This window comes from Sphaerodactylus townsendi, linkage group LG07 (genome assembly GCF_021028975.2).
Source record: "Sphaerodactylus townsendi isolate TG3544 linkage group LG07, MPM_Stown_v2.3, whole genome shotgun sequence".
NCBI lineage: Eukaryota > Metazoa > Chordata > Lepidosauria > Squamata > Sphaerodactylidae > Sphaerodactylus > Sphaerodactylus townsendi.
In genome coordinates, this window is record NC_059431.1 from 53,292,940 (window position 1) to 53,307,022 (window position 14,083).

Below are 14,083 nucleotides of genomic sequence, written 5' to 3' on the forward strand. Positions count from 1 at the left end.
CTTGTCCACTTCTGGACTGATTGGAACTTGAGGGCATCCAGTGAAGCTGATGGGCAGTATATTTCAGATGTACAAAAAGAAATATTTATTTAGACAGTGAGTTATTAAAATGCGGCATTCACTACCAGAGAATGTAGCAATGGCTAGGCGTGTGGTCCACATTTTTTCATTATTTTCAGATTTGGGTTTATTTGACCTGAAATTTTTTGGAAAAGTCACAAGGACTTTTGACACAAGTAAAAGTCAATATCCTTTGCCAGCCCAGCAGAACCCAGCTGGAAGCCCAGAAAAGCATCAGCCAAAACATACTTACATGGGGTTAAACTGAAAATTCATTCGCCAGGGTCACGAATGGGCTGGAATTTTTTTTTAATTTTCTGATCTCTTACATGGGCTGCAAGAAAGTTGAACAGTCAAAAATTTTAAGCTTTCAGATCTATATTCTGGCTTTTTTCAGTTTGGCATATCCAAATGCACACCCCCCAGTAATGGACACAGACAATGACAGTTCTAACAGGGAAACAGACAGATTCATGAAGGATACGTCTATCAGCAGCTACTTGCCATGGTAATTAAAGAGAACCTCCAAATTCCCTGAAAGTAAACCTCTGAAGACCAAAGCCAGGAGGTTACACCAGAGGAAGGTCTCAGCCTCTATGACCTGTTGTTGAACCTCCAAAGGAACTGGTTGCCCACTATAAGACAGGAAGCTGGACTACATCACAGTTCTCCTTGAATTCTCTCAGCCCCATCTACCTCATAAGATGCTTGTTGTGGGGAGATGAAAGGAAAAGAAGTTGTAAGTCAGCTTGAGTCTCCTTACAGGAGAGAGGCGCAGGGTATAAATCCAAACTCTTCTTCTTCCAGATGGACCACTGGCCCGATCCAATCAAGCTTTTCCTTTTGTTCTTATACATTTCCTCATCAAAACAAGGCACCTTCGGGGGTAGGGCGGTACACAAAACCCAATAATAAATAAATAAAATAAATAAATCTTGAGAATGTTAACTCTTGCTTCTAATAAGAACCAAGCTGGGTGCAAACCCTCTTACCAGTAAATCACTTCCTCAGAGACTTGACAACTACATTGTTATATTTGTAAGTTTCTGAAAGATCAGAATGATATAGAATATGGCAGGTTTTATGCTGATATACAAGGGTGCTATTTTCTGTAATATATCTCTGATAAACTTAGCAAAAGAACATGGCACTGTACGTAATCAATCTAAAAGTATTCTACAGTAGTTCCAAAGCATTTTGTTTCCTATACAGCTAACACATCTGCCTCTCATTTTGTTAACATACCAAATTACTTAAACCCAGAGTGAGTTTGTCTTGATACTTCTAATTCTCATGAGAAACACAAGTGTAGAATGTAAAAGACAGTAAATTCCCCCAATTCTTCTCCAAAGAAGAATTCCGGTATAATTCCAGTATGGGAGAGAGGCAACTTAAACATTTTAGATTTTTTAAAGATGTCCGCAAGACTTCCGTTGCAAACTATTTTTCTGTTTCTTCAAGAAATTATCCTAGCAAATGTTTGTAAAGGCAAAAGCAATGCATCAACTTAGCTTGGACACCATAAGAAGAGCTATAACAGAAGATGAAGGATCATGTTCACATGGAAAGAAGCAAAGCTTGCAACACAAGTTAAAAAAAATTGCCTCTCCAGGTTTATACTTGTTGATACCATTCAGTGCTTTTTGGTAACAAAAACGGTGCTGGTACTAATTTGGTTGCACCAGTTCTCTTCTTGGGGCTCGGGAGAGCCTCCCCACAAGTGTTGCTACTCAATACCAGTAAGTGCCATCACAATAAAAGCCCTGAAACCACTCCACTGGTACAAAAACCAGCTTACATACATTTTACTAAGTCTTCTGTCTAAAGTAATCACTATGGACTATTACATTCTCAATGATCACAATTCTGTACAGTTATTATACTAATGGACTAGTAAACAGAAAAATGACTAACTTTCGGATTAAGACCTATTCTGTATTTAATAAAGTCACCTAAGAAATTTTAAAACAAAGTGTAACAGCAAAGGACATCTGTTTCTTCCCAGCATTTTCTATGCATAGATGTTTAATTTAGTGAACTTGGCAAATTCCTGCTGACAGACTACATGAAGGGCAGCCCAATCCAGAATGGCAGTAGGAGGTGGTGCAAGCTTGTACCAATATGTTTGCTCTCTTGGCTGATGTAAGTGGCACTTACATCAGCTGGGAGGCAAAATAGGGAGGCTTGCCTCTGGCTGCCACTTCCAGAGTTGCATTGGCGTTAACTTGTATGCCAGTGCAACTGGGGTCATCACGAGGGGAATTCCCAGAGGTGAAGCTCCCATCAGCTTTTGTCCCTGGAATGCCAGCAGTGGGGAGGATGGACTTACATCACCTTTTCTGTTTTTTCTGCCTCCCCGGACCACCTGAAAGCTCTCTGAGGTGGCAGGGCAGGATAGGAACGGCACCTTTCCCAGCTGCCTCGGGGATCTGGATTGCGCTGTTAGTTTAATCTTATACACCATGTCATCGTATACAGAAAATTCAACTGTCAAGCATGTTACTTTAATCAGTTGTTCTCTGATGTGAAAACATACATTACTCTCCAAAGACTATCCAACAGCCATCAGAAAAAATCCTTGCCAGTGTAAATCCCAGCACTGCCTCTCTAGCAGAGTGATAATATTTTATTTATATCCCATCTTCCTGCTGCAAAACAGGTTTTAGGGCATTCACAACACAAAATTAAATAAATTACTAATCCAGTAACAAGTATAAATTAGATCAAAACAAAGCCGACAAACACTACTAGAATAATGAACAAAACAAGCAGTTCTGCAGCTACCATGAACCTCTTGAAATCTAGATAGTTGTCAATTTTGGGGGATTCTAGACTGAAATGTGCCACCATTGAAGTACAGCAGATTTGAGATGCAGTTGTGAATCACTACATGCAGTCTTAACTCTCAGAACACTAAATTAAAAGTCTATGAATAAACCCTCCCAAAAACAGTTTGTAGAACATGCACTGAAAATGTTTAGAAAGACAAGATACTGAATTTTTTAAAAATCTAAATACTCACCAATTTGTTTTCTTGCATATATATTCGTTGTAGCTTCAGACAACCTTTCGCTATCACAACCATTCCTTCATCTGAGATCTTGTAGCACTGCCCAAAATGAATATCTTTCAGTTCTCTGCATTTGGAGCCCAGCTGCAAATGAAGTTAACATTACATTAACATGCCACCTCAACTGAATCCACATTATATGTCAAAATAAACACTGCTGCTAAAATAATTTACATTTTACTTAAATTAACCAAGAGGATTCCAAAATTAGTTTGACTACCAGAACTAAGTTTTGCCCAGGCACAAAACAGCTACCTATGATGACTGGCTGTACTAATGAGAATCTATAAATACACAACTTAATTCCTTGGGATCTTGCTAGAATAGACTGATCCACTGTTTTCTCAATCCTTTTATGCTACTTTTTTTCAAAACAGCTTACGTTATTTTCAATGTTTTCATGCAAAGTAGCAGCTTATAAATAAAAATACATTCATTTTGATACTAACAGCCCAATCCTATGTATATTAACTCAGAGTTTATTCTTATATAAGCAAGCACAAGTGCTTAACACAATTAAAAATAAAGTGTTTAAGTATCAAAAATATCTTCACTACATAAAGCCTACCTGCTTGAGTCCTTCATCAGTAAGTCTGTCTTGATTGCCCACATGTACTTTCTGCAGTTGAGGGCACTGTGAGGCAACGGCAATTATGGATGTGTCTGACAGCTGTTTACATCTGTAGGCAGTATACCTTAGAAGTCCAGGACATTTAAATGCTAAAACACACACTCCAGTATCTGATATATTACGGCAATCCGAAATATTGATTTCAGTTATATTCTGACTTCTTGATGTAATTTTTTCCAGTAATTCATCAGTGACCTGTCAATAAAATCCAGTTTGTAACATTAATATTCCCATAGCTTACTGTTTTTAAACATACACATGCACAAACAAAACCAAAGACACATGCAATACTAATTCTGGATTTCTGACCATGGTAGAAAGCTTTTTCATAACCAAACCTGACTCACTCAACTTAACAGTATTGTCATGATGTCTAGTCTTTGTACTGTTCATTCCTATTTGAATTTTGAAAGCTCCTAATGGTTCCCTGATGCGAATAATCCTAGTTCAACACTGTATCTGCAGGATCATCTCAACAATTAAACTACACTTAATATATATATCCTCCTGCCTCTATCCCCGTGATGGCGAACCTATGGCACGGGTGCCCAAGGCGGCACTCAGAGCCCTCTCTGTGGGCACGCATGCCATCATCTCCGCCTTGCCCTTCCCACCTCCACCAGCCAGAGGCGGCTGCCAGCAAACGCGTTGGGAGTCACGCTGCACAGACTGGCCGTGCACAAGGCGCTCTGCCGCCTGGGGCTGAGTTTCAGGGAGGTCCTCATGAGTCAGCCTGATTTGTTGTAAGTACCATCTACCGCCCCACAAGTACCCCTCTCCCCCATAAAGCTTGAGAGACTGGAGGCTGGCACGCTTTTCTTGGTGTGTAACTTTTGGGACCAAACCAAAACTTTGGGGGTAGGATTAAAAAGCAGCAGTCTGGGTGAGGGGCTTTCATTGGGAGGAGTGCGTCTGCCAAGAGCAGGGCAGGCGCAGTGGTGGGATTCAGGCGCTCGCCCTGATTGGAATGAACTGTTTGTTAAGGGCCCCTCACCCCTGGGAGAGAGAGTGATGGGGTTTTTAGTGGCTGTGAGCCCAGGGCAGGGAGGAGAGATCTTGCAAGGTCCCTAGGCTCGCGATGCCAATCCCGTTCCCACAGGATCAAAGCAGAAGTACAAAAGGCAAAAGGCATTTCACACCGATAAAGAATTAAGCTAAACCAGGCCATGACCAACTGGCAAAAAAGGGAAATGAGCATCCCTTACCACCCTGAGCATCCCTTCCCCACCCCCCCTTGTCAGAATTAGGGCTGTTCTGACAGAGGCAAATATGGGACAGAGAAGTCCATTTCAAAATATTCTCCATGCTTTTATTTTTCTGTTCCTGTTGCATTTTTGTGGGAAGTCAAGTGCTGTGATGACATGTGAAGGAAAAACTGCTGATCAGATGGCTGCTCTACAAATTTAGCTTTCCTTAAGTTATCCCACCCCTTGCACAGCATTCTTGCTTAGGACTGCCTTCCTTGACTGCCTTTTTACTTCTATTTTGTGGTGGTGGAGTTATTGGATTTTGGAAAGCGAAAGTTTTACTTCCCTTTCCCCCACACCCTTCCCCTTCCCCCGCCAGGCTCCCAGTGTGATAATAGTGCAATTATTTCAGGGAGATTATTAGCATTAAACCTCACGCCTAGTTTTGGGGAAGCAATGTAGATAACTCTGTTAAGCGCTGTTAACCCCACTGATTTTCATGGAAAGAACTAAAGTGCAATCCTTTACCTGGGAGTAAGCTCAGTTGCTGGCAATGGGGCTTCCCAAAAGCTTCTGAGTAAATCCTCCTAGGGTCATGATTCACCCATTCAAAGTGTTGAATGTTGCTTCAAAGCAAAGCCACGGATTACCACCAAGCTTACTCCCAAGTAATGCGCACCTTGGAGTCAACCGTTTTTTCTAAACTAAAACCTCAGTATTCAGGTTAAATTGCCATGTTGGCACTTGGGGATAAAGAAGTGAGTTTTGGGTTGCAGTTTGGGCACTCTGTCTCGAAAAGGTTCACCATCACTGCTCTATTCCATCTCTAGAACTCATTCTACCACCAACACCCAATAAAATAAACGTACTGGGTTTGACATTTAATGCTAAAAATTGCTACCCCCATGCTCACAACAACCACCCTAGCTCATTAAGAGGAATCATTATACATTATGTAATTACAATTCTTCAACCATATCCCACCCAACACTAAATGATATTGTTCTAATCCAAAAGGTTAACGATACATTATGGCAGCACAGCTTTGTTGAAGAGCATTCCACAACAGTCTTTGGCCTAAAACCAAGCATGGAGTAAACTCATCCCATTTCTTTTATGAAAACAGGTATCAATTTTACCAGCAGGAGAAAAAGAATTGTTTTTAAATACTAAACCACACTGTTTTTCTTTAGCTTCCTTCATACCTGCTGACGATTGCTGAGATCCAACTGTTTCCAGAAATGGAAATCTAAACAGAGGTCATGCCAATATTTACAAACTAATGAGGCTGAAAGACATCGCTCATTCAACGACAAGTTGGAAAATATCTATGAAAACAAAGGATTAGTTATAAGAAAGTCCAATATCCTGAAATCATTTCATAACACATCCTTCTAGATAGTCAACAATTAGAATAATTATTTGCATTTACTTTGTATATGTTCATCCCTTACGCTAGTCCACTTTACTTTCAACGTCATAACCATTATAATTAGGATTTAATATACAGAGCTATATTCAAGCTGTGCTTTAGGGAGCATGTGCCATCCATGCATTATACTGGTCATCAACTAACAACTGTGGAGGACTATTTCAAGAAGTGAAGGAAAAGTGGAAGAGAAGGACTTCCATGAAAACTACACAGCAGCCTGCCACCACATTTTGTTGCACACAAGCCATTTTTTTCTCAACTCTTCTTCTTCGGGTTTGGCATTGAAGAACTGGATAGCATTCATTTGATACCAGATTTGGCCCAGGATCAATTTGAAATTGATGACTTGCAGCCAAAGGGATTTTCCTCTACCAATACTTCTGAGGTATCTGTGATGACCATGGTGGTTGGGATGAAAGGTTCACATATTAAAGCCATTCCACAAAACCTGGTGGCTTTTCATTTGTAAATATATTAGGACTTTTTTGAAACAAGGCCAATTAATTCCGTTCAAAAATTCAGCAGGAGAATATCCACTAGATCTTCCAAAAGAGTTAGATATAATACATCTTCTGAAAGGTCCCCACCCTTCACCACGCCACGTTCCTCAGTTTCTTTATACAAGAAACCTTTCATCTCACTGTTCTCTGTGATGGTGTTTTTTTAATTTCTTCTGTTGTTATTAGATGGTGCTGCAGCCTTGCAACAGACCCAGGAGAATAGCAGAACAGCCGAACTCAGGTTTGGGGAAAGAGAAGGAAAGACCCTTTCAACTTTTAGTTTGTTTTGATAGCTATTGAGGAAAAGAACAGAACAGATCTGAACAATGTGAAAAATAGTTTTAAAGAACTTAGCTACCTATTATCATGAAAGGAACTCTCCAAACAGTTTAATTGTTTTTGAAGCACTTCAGGGAATGATCAGAGATTCCTGAGAACATGTCCTGATGGATCCTTCCTTCTGTGGCAGTACAAGCTTCAACCTTAACAGTTCCAGTATGACAGTTATGTAGTACTTTAGTATCATCACTCAAATGGAAACTTTACCAAACCCCATCAACTTAGATTAAAAAGTGGCAGATATTACCACAATACAGCTGTCTTTTGATTAAAAGCCATTACCAAGAAGTAGTAATTTGTAGTTTTCAACAATTGTTTGCATGCGGGGGGGGGGGGGGGTCTAGTTCCATTAGCACATGTAAACACCAAGGCAGCATTAACTTCTCTGGGTTAGCTGATTCAACTGAAAATCTAAACATACCTCAAATTTTCTCAAATCAGGACACTTGAGTTGGGATACATATGAACAATTAACCTGTTTAACAGAACAATTTACTTCCCAATCTAGAGCCCTGGGGCAGCCAGGGATGGTGCCACCCTGCCACCTCCAGACGGCTTTTCGGCAGTGTGGAGAGGCAAACAACAAAAAAGCCTCCTCACTGCCGAAAAGCCCTCCATTGGCCTCAATGGGCTTACACCACCCAAAAGAGAGGCAATGCAGGGGTGATAATGGGAGGCCGTGATGGTAAGTACCCTGGGGAGGGCAAATCCACTGGCATATGGCCCGTATCCTCCACAACTGCCTTTGGTCCCCACAGAGGTGGAGCAAGGGGGAACTGTGCCCGGGGCGTGCACGTGCCCTGCCGCGCACCATTCACCCCCGCCCCAGAACGCCCTCAAAAGACCACGCCACACCCCCTCTACTGCTCTGCCTGAGGCGTCACGTCCCACCCGGCCCCATTGGTGCTACGTCATTGGGTCCTCGCACTCTGGATTGGGTCATTAATGCTGATACAGCACAATCCCATGCACTATGCAGGTATCAGTCCCTCCTTTATTCCATGGGGCTTATTGTCAAGAAAGGATGCCTATTCCTTAAATCGTACAGAGTCCTTGATCCCTTCCCAACCAGAAATGCAAACAGCAGAGCCAGCATCACCACTGAAGGATTCTTACAACTGCATGCTTTCAAGCATTATGCCAGAACAGGTAGGAAGACCAGTGCAGAGGACACTAAACTCAACGCAGTGGTTCAAGCAAGCCACAGACATACACTTGTACTGTTTTAAGAGTCAGTCCCAAAAACAAAACATCCCTCCAGCAAAGGCATCCCAATGGAAATGGATGCAGGAACAGCAGCCAAAGGGGCTTTCCCTGGTGACTTCAAGAATGTTACCTGAAAGGCCAAAGTTGGGCTCCCAGCCCCGCAACCCACCTTGAGAAGGATGGAGGGTGGCAGTTCGTTGATGTCTGGGGACGGCGATTGAGGCTCTGGGCAACAGTCGCCAGGGTCCTCGGGAGGCTCCTCGCAGTCCGGATCGCGGGACTCCTGCGTCTCTCTCCCGCCCAGCTCAGGCGGTGGCGAGGCGGACTCCGACGGCGGCCCCCTCTTCCCGCCCCGGTCCTCCCCGGCCGGGTCCCTGGGCGTGGCCTCGAGCTGCGCGCAGTCCGAGGCGCAGGGGAGCGGGCACAGGTGCGCCTCGGGCAAAGCGCCCTGCTGGCAGTCGGCCGCCTCAGGGGGCGGCGAAGGGCTCTCGGCTCCCACTCCGGTGCCGGGGGCGCAGCGGGGCTGCTTGCAAGGCGGACAGGCGGGCAAGCCGACTCCTTTGCGCTTGCACACCATCTCCGCGTTGACCTCGCCAGTCTGCAGCGCGGGCCCCAAAAAGCCCCGCGGAGGAGGAGGAGGAGCAGGCGGCGGCGGCGAAGACAACAGCAGGCCGGAGAGCAGCAGGCGGCGGCAGCGGCGACGGCGGCCCCGCGCCTCCCAAGCGGCGGCGGCCAAGGGCGACAGGCGAAGCAGGCGACAAGCGGCGCGTTCCTCCGGATCCTTCAGGGCAGCGTACAGGAGCTGTGGCGGAGGCGACGGAGAGCCGCGGTGGGCAGGCGGCGGCGGCTCTTGGCGGGCGGAGGAGCTGGCGCCGTGGACGAGGAAACAGAGCATGCAGGGCCCTCGCAAGAAGCAGCTCCGGTTGCGCACCCTCGGCGGCACTTTCCCCCGCAGCGAGCGACTGCGCCGGCGGCTCCTCTCCGCGTTCAGACTGGCTCCCTTCCGCGAGAGAAAGTGGCCCATATAGGAAGCGGAGCCGCCACCCGGCTGGAGTCTCCCTCGGCGGGGTCAGCGGCGCCTCACCCCGCAGGCGCGCCGACCCACAGCAAACTCAGCGGCCGGCAACCGCAACACCGCCGGCTTCTTCCGGGACTCCGAAACAGCCAGAACTTCCGCTTCTGCTCCCGTGACCCTCCCAAAGAGAAGCTTAAAAACGCATTTGAGTAACTCTAACTTCCGGTTGCTTTTGGGACCGTCCATGTGCGGGTCAAAGAGAGGTTGAAGTAGGCTTTGCGTGTGTGCGCCGTCCAGTCGCACGTAGTTTTGAACTCGTGACATTCCTTGGAGGGTGCCTATCCAAATACCAACACCAAGGCCGACCCTGCACAGTCTCTGAGATGGACGAGATCAAACTATCATTATGAGTACGAGTGCCGCATGACGACCAAGCTTCGTATGGAGCAATTCCACGCAGAGTTAGTCCTTCAGTACGGGTTCGGATTCAGTGGTTTGAGCAAGAGAGACAGTAGGTTGTGACTGAAAGGCTACACCAGAATAAAATTTTGACAGTCTCCTGTCACTAGACTCTTGTTTATCTGAAACGGCTGCCCCTCTCGAAAAGAGACCATAATTGGGTTCCAATAATGGAGACCTCAGCGACAGAACTGAACGTTCAAGGGGTCCTTGAACACAACCTGTCCTAGCTGGGGGCTTTTTGAGGGGATTGCAGAGGCGCCTTATGAATCCTTACGCATGATTATTTCAGAAGTTTTGCAGAGAAAGGAACAACCGTATTTACTGTAGCTGAGGTCCTACGGTTAATGCTTATTGACCCTGTTCGCTGCTTGTGGGAACCGAATGTGTATTACGCTTCCACTAAGACTTGGATCCTCATACACACGCACACAAAAGTAACCAAGGCAACAAGGAGAGGACTTCGTCATCAAACGACGAGGTCGCTTCTATCGCCGTGAGTTTGCAGTGGTGCTGCCCCCCTCCGATGCGGTGGATGGACTGCGCTTTGCTTCCCATTCTGATCAAACGAAAGTAAATGTCACTTAAATTCTTCATTTGCCCCAGAAAAGATCTATCGTCCTCCCTGCACTTCTCAACTGCAGTAAAGCGCCTGAATTATTGTGTTTGGATTCCTACTAAGGAAAGACTTTAAAACAGAAGCTATTTGACAATCTCTTACAGCACAAGAATGCGAACAAGAATCTTTTACACATTCATAGGACAAGCCTAAGCAGTGGCAGCCTTCTGAATCTATTGAAATTAATGAGTTTAGAAGAGTATAACTCTGTTTAAGATTGCAGTGTCATTGTAGTATAAACTGTGATGACCTAAAGCATACTCTCAGGTGCATACAATTTATCAGGGAGTTCAAGATTTCATTTGAATTGGCTTAGACTGGAATAACTCTCCTATTGGAGTGTAACAGTGTTACCGCTGTTGCTTGGGTAACTTTAAGAGATTTCAGCTCAGCAACGTATTGAGGCGTAGGAAGCTGATGTTTCTTCAAGGCAAAGTATTTTATTTGGAGGTCAGGGTCACAGCTCGAGCAGGAGAATCGCGCCCTCGCAACCAAGCGCAAGAACTTTTATTCACAAACATCAAAGGGGCAGGTAAAAAGGGAGGTAAGGGGGCAAGTCCCTTACCAAACACCAATAAGGAAACAACAATACAAAAGGAAGATACAATTACAACTTTTGTGAATGGGATTCCGAAATCCCGCTGTCAAGCGTCTTCCCGCGAGATCTTGCAATGGTGCTGAAGGGAGAGCGGATAAGGTCCATTCAGAGAATCTGGGTGGGCTCGCTACCTCACCCAGCTATCTACTTTATCAGATGGCTGTTTCCTTCAGTTATGTCCTCAGGCTCCCGCGCCTCATTTCTGCAACAAAGGAGAGTTTAAATTGTCCAATGGTGGTCCCTGCATGTCTTCCAACAGCTGGGACCTCTGGGTGCTGCCATCAGATTTTAATTTGCAAATCCAAAGGGGATCTTTGTCCTCGCTAAGGAGTTGGCAGGGTGTTGGTCCAAACTGCATTCCAGGGTTAACTTCCTTGTCCCTTAATATCAGCTTCTACAGGCTACTGCTTTTACTAACAAACACAAATATCAAAAATAACATTTCTAAACTTAAGCATTAGGGAAACTTTAAGGAATAAGCACATATATGCAAGAATCTCCTAAATTAACAATAACAAAACCTTAAACTAGTTGGAAAACCTAGCTAAAATATAACCTTAACCGCAGGCAAATCATAAATCCAATACAAAAGGGGCTTTCATTATACCTAAGAAGGGTCAAAGGCAAGAGGGAAATCATGTAACATTGGCACAATCATACATATACATTCTTTGTGAGCCTTGTGGAGGCTCCTGAACTACACAAGTCTCTGCGTCTCGACATGGAACCAGTGTAGTCATGTAACTTGGCTTCAAGAAAATATTTTGGCTATTTTCTTGGGCGGTAACAACAGGAGGAGGCCAAACAAAACTAGCTCAAGAAAAACCAGGGGAAACAGTTTTATTGCAGAAACATTTCTAGAGAGAGTTGCTAAAGGCACAATTGTAAACAATGTGTATTGTCTGAAGAGGCCAATGTGGCTTTATAAAATACTAAGTCACTCAGACTTGCTGAGACAGTGCCTAGACAAAACAAGCTAAGAACAACACCACCACTAAAGATTTCTCCAGGTATGATCTAAGATTAAAGAAAAGGTAGGCCTGTCTGCTCAGTGGGGCTGGTGACATGTTAATAGGTTACCAAAAGTAGGTGGAATTTCTCAATTGACATTGTCTCTCAGTCTTCCACCAAAGAGGAAACTATACGTAACTAAGCAAAAGTACCATTAAGGGACAGGATTGCAGCTCAGTATTGAGAAGGTGCTGGTTAATGACTATTTAGCTACCTTGAATTCAATTCTTTTAAACTGCATATAATGATAATTAAGAGAAAATGCTGGAATATTCTGAATCTTTGTTTATCACCTTTAAGAAATCTTGAAGGACCAGAAAGGTGGGGGAATATCCCAATATTTAAAAAGTGGGAGGTTGCGAGAGGATTTGGGACACAATTAAATTAATAATTATTCAATCTGGAAGCATCTTCAAGATAATCCACTGATTTGTGGAGGCCAGAATCCAAACAAAACAAAAAGACTAAAATGGCATGGGTTACACTGCCATCAAACTTTTTGCATTTTTAAAATCAGATTATTAACAGAGCCAATCGTGGGAATGTCACAGATGTAACATGTACCTTGATTTCAGCAAGATATTTGTTAAAGTCCATGTAAAGATTTTTGTCAGCAAACTGGTTACACATAGGCTAGACTGTGGTATCATCTGGTAGATTCATTGGTGTCTGGAGGAGTATACTCACAGAGTGCTTATCAACTATACATAATCAGTATTGCAGGAGGTGTCAGGTTGGAACATCAGGGGAATTTGGCCTGGGCACAGTGCGCTTTAACATCAGGTGAAGGAGCAGAAAAAATCCTTAACAAATTTGCAGACGAGACAAGGTGTGAGGGATAGCTAAAATACAGAAATGTTATTCAAAATGATTTCAATAGGCTGGAAAGTTGGGATTAAACTAACAAAATGGGCAGCCTAATCCAGTTGTGGGGAGCTCCACAGGAGGTACCATTTCACCTCCAATAGACCATTGTGACAGCCTCTGATCTTTTCCATCAAAAATTTGAAAGATATGTGCTGTGTTAGCAGCTACAGATAATGAAGTTCCTTGTGTGAACAAGCACCATAGTTTGTAAGTTAACTGTTTTGCCTGCAGATGGCAGCATTGTTTCAGGCAAAAACTCTGCCACCAACCAAAATAACACAACAGCCTAAACTTTCACATTCTGCAGAAGTCTTCATTGGGCTTCTGTTTTGCTCTAAGATATGAGAGAGAACAAGAGATCCTTCAATTGAAGAAAAATGATCTAGAAAGAGTCTGTGTTTGTGGGACTTTTAAACACTCTCCACCACCACCAATAGGACATATTGCCTTATTTAGCTTCTATTGGCCTTCTAAATCTCCAGTTGTATAAATGTAATGGCTACCATCTTTTCCAGCACACCTCCGTTTTTGAAGGAACCTCAGTTAGGAAGACATTTGATCAAGAGCTGGCTTTTATATTTTCAGATTGAGATTGATTTCTGTGCTGCTGCTTCCCACATCTAAATATACAACATGGTATTAGCATCACCTTGGATGTCTCCTTGGATGTCTACACAGGATACAAGCCTTAAGATCTGGGCCTGGGGAAATTTTACCCCTTATTATTATTACCTGTCCAATATAGAGTTCTGGTACAGCTAGCGAGCTTGCTTATTGTTTTGTGTTGCTTTGGACAAATCCAAGGTTTTTAGGCTTGAATTTACACTTTGCCCAGTATGGCTGTTTATCTAGAGCCAATGTGGTACAGTGGTTAAGAGTGTCAGGTGAATGTCTGAAAGATCCAAGTTTGAATCCTCACTCACACTATGGAACAGGTTCAAATCCTCACTCGTGCTGGGTAATCTTGAGCCAGTCACACATTCTCAGAGTAAACTAATTCTTGGGGTTGTTGTTATTATTATTATTAACGAAAACAACAAACACATTTTATCACAACTGCTGGATCACTGGTTGGTGTTGATCTTCTTT

General features: G+C 43.8%; 1 protein-coding gene across 3 annotated transcripts in view; it reads right to left on the reverse strand.

Moving 5' to 3' along the window:
• The window catches only part of FBXL17 (F-box and leucine rich repeat protein 17), a 183,382-nt gene extending 173,781 nt beyond the window's left edge, over nt 1–9,601 (reverse strand). Inside the window, exons 1-4 of one of the 3 annotated variants that reach the window (XM_048503388.1) lie at nt 8,595–9,600; nt 6,154–6,276; nt 3,699–3,956; nt 3,083–3,214 (exon numbers count right to left, since the gene is read on the reverse strand). In XM_048503388.1, the coding sequence (XP_048359345.1) occupies nt 3,083–3,214; nt 3,699–3,956; nt 6,154–6,276; nt 8,595–9,449 (1,368 nt within the window). In that variant the 5' untranslated portion in view covers nt 9,450–9,600. Of the gene's footprint in view, nt 1–3,082; nt 3,215–3,698; nt 3,957–6,153; nt 6,277–8,555 lie in introns of all 3 variants that reach the window. The other 2 variants (XM_048503387.1, XM_048503389.1) reach the window with 2 other exon arrangements.
• Between the last annotated feature and the right edge of the window lie 4,482 nt (nt 9,602–14,083).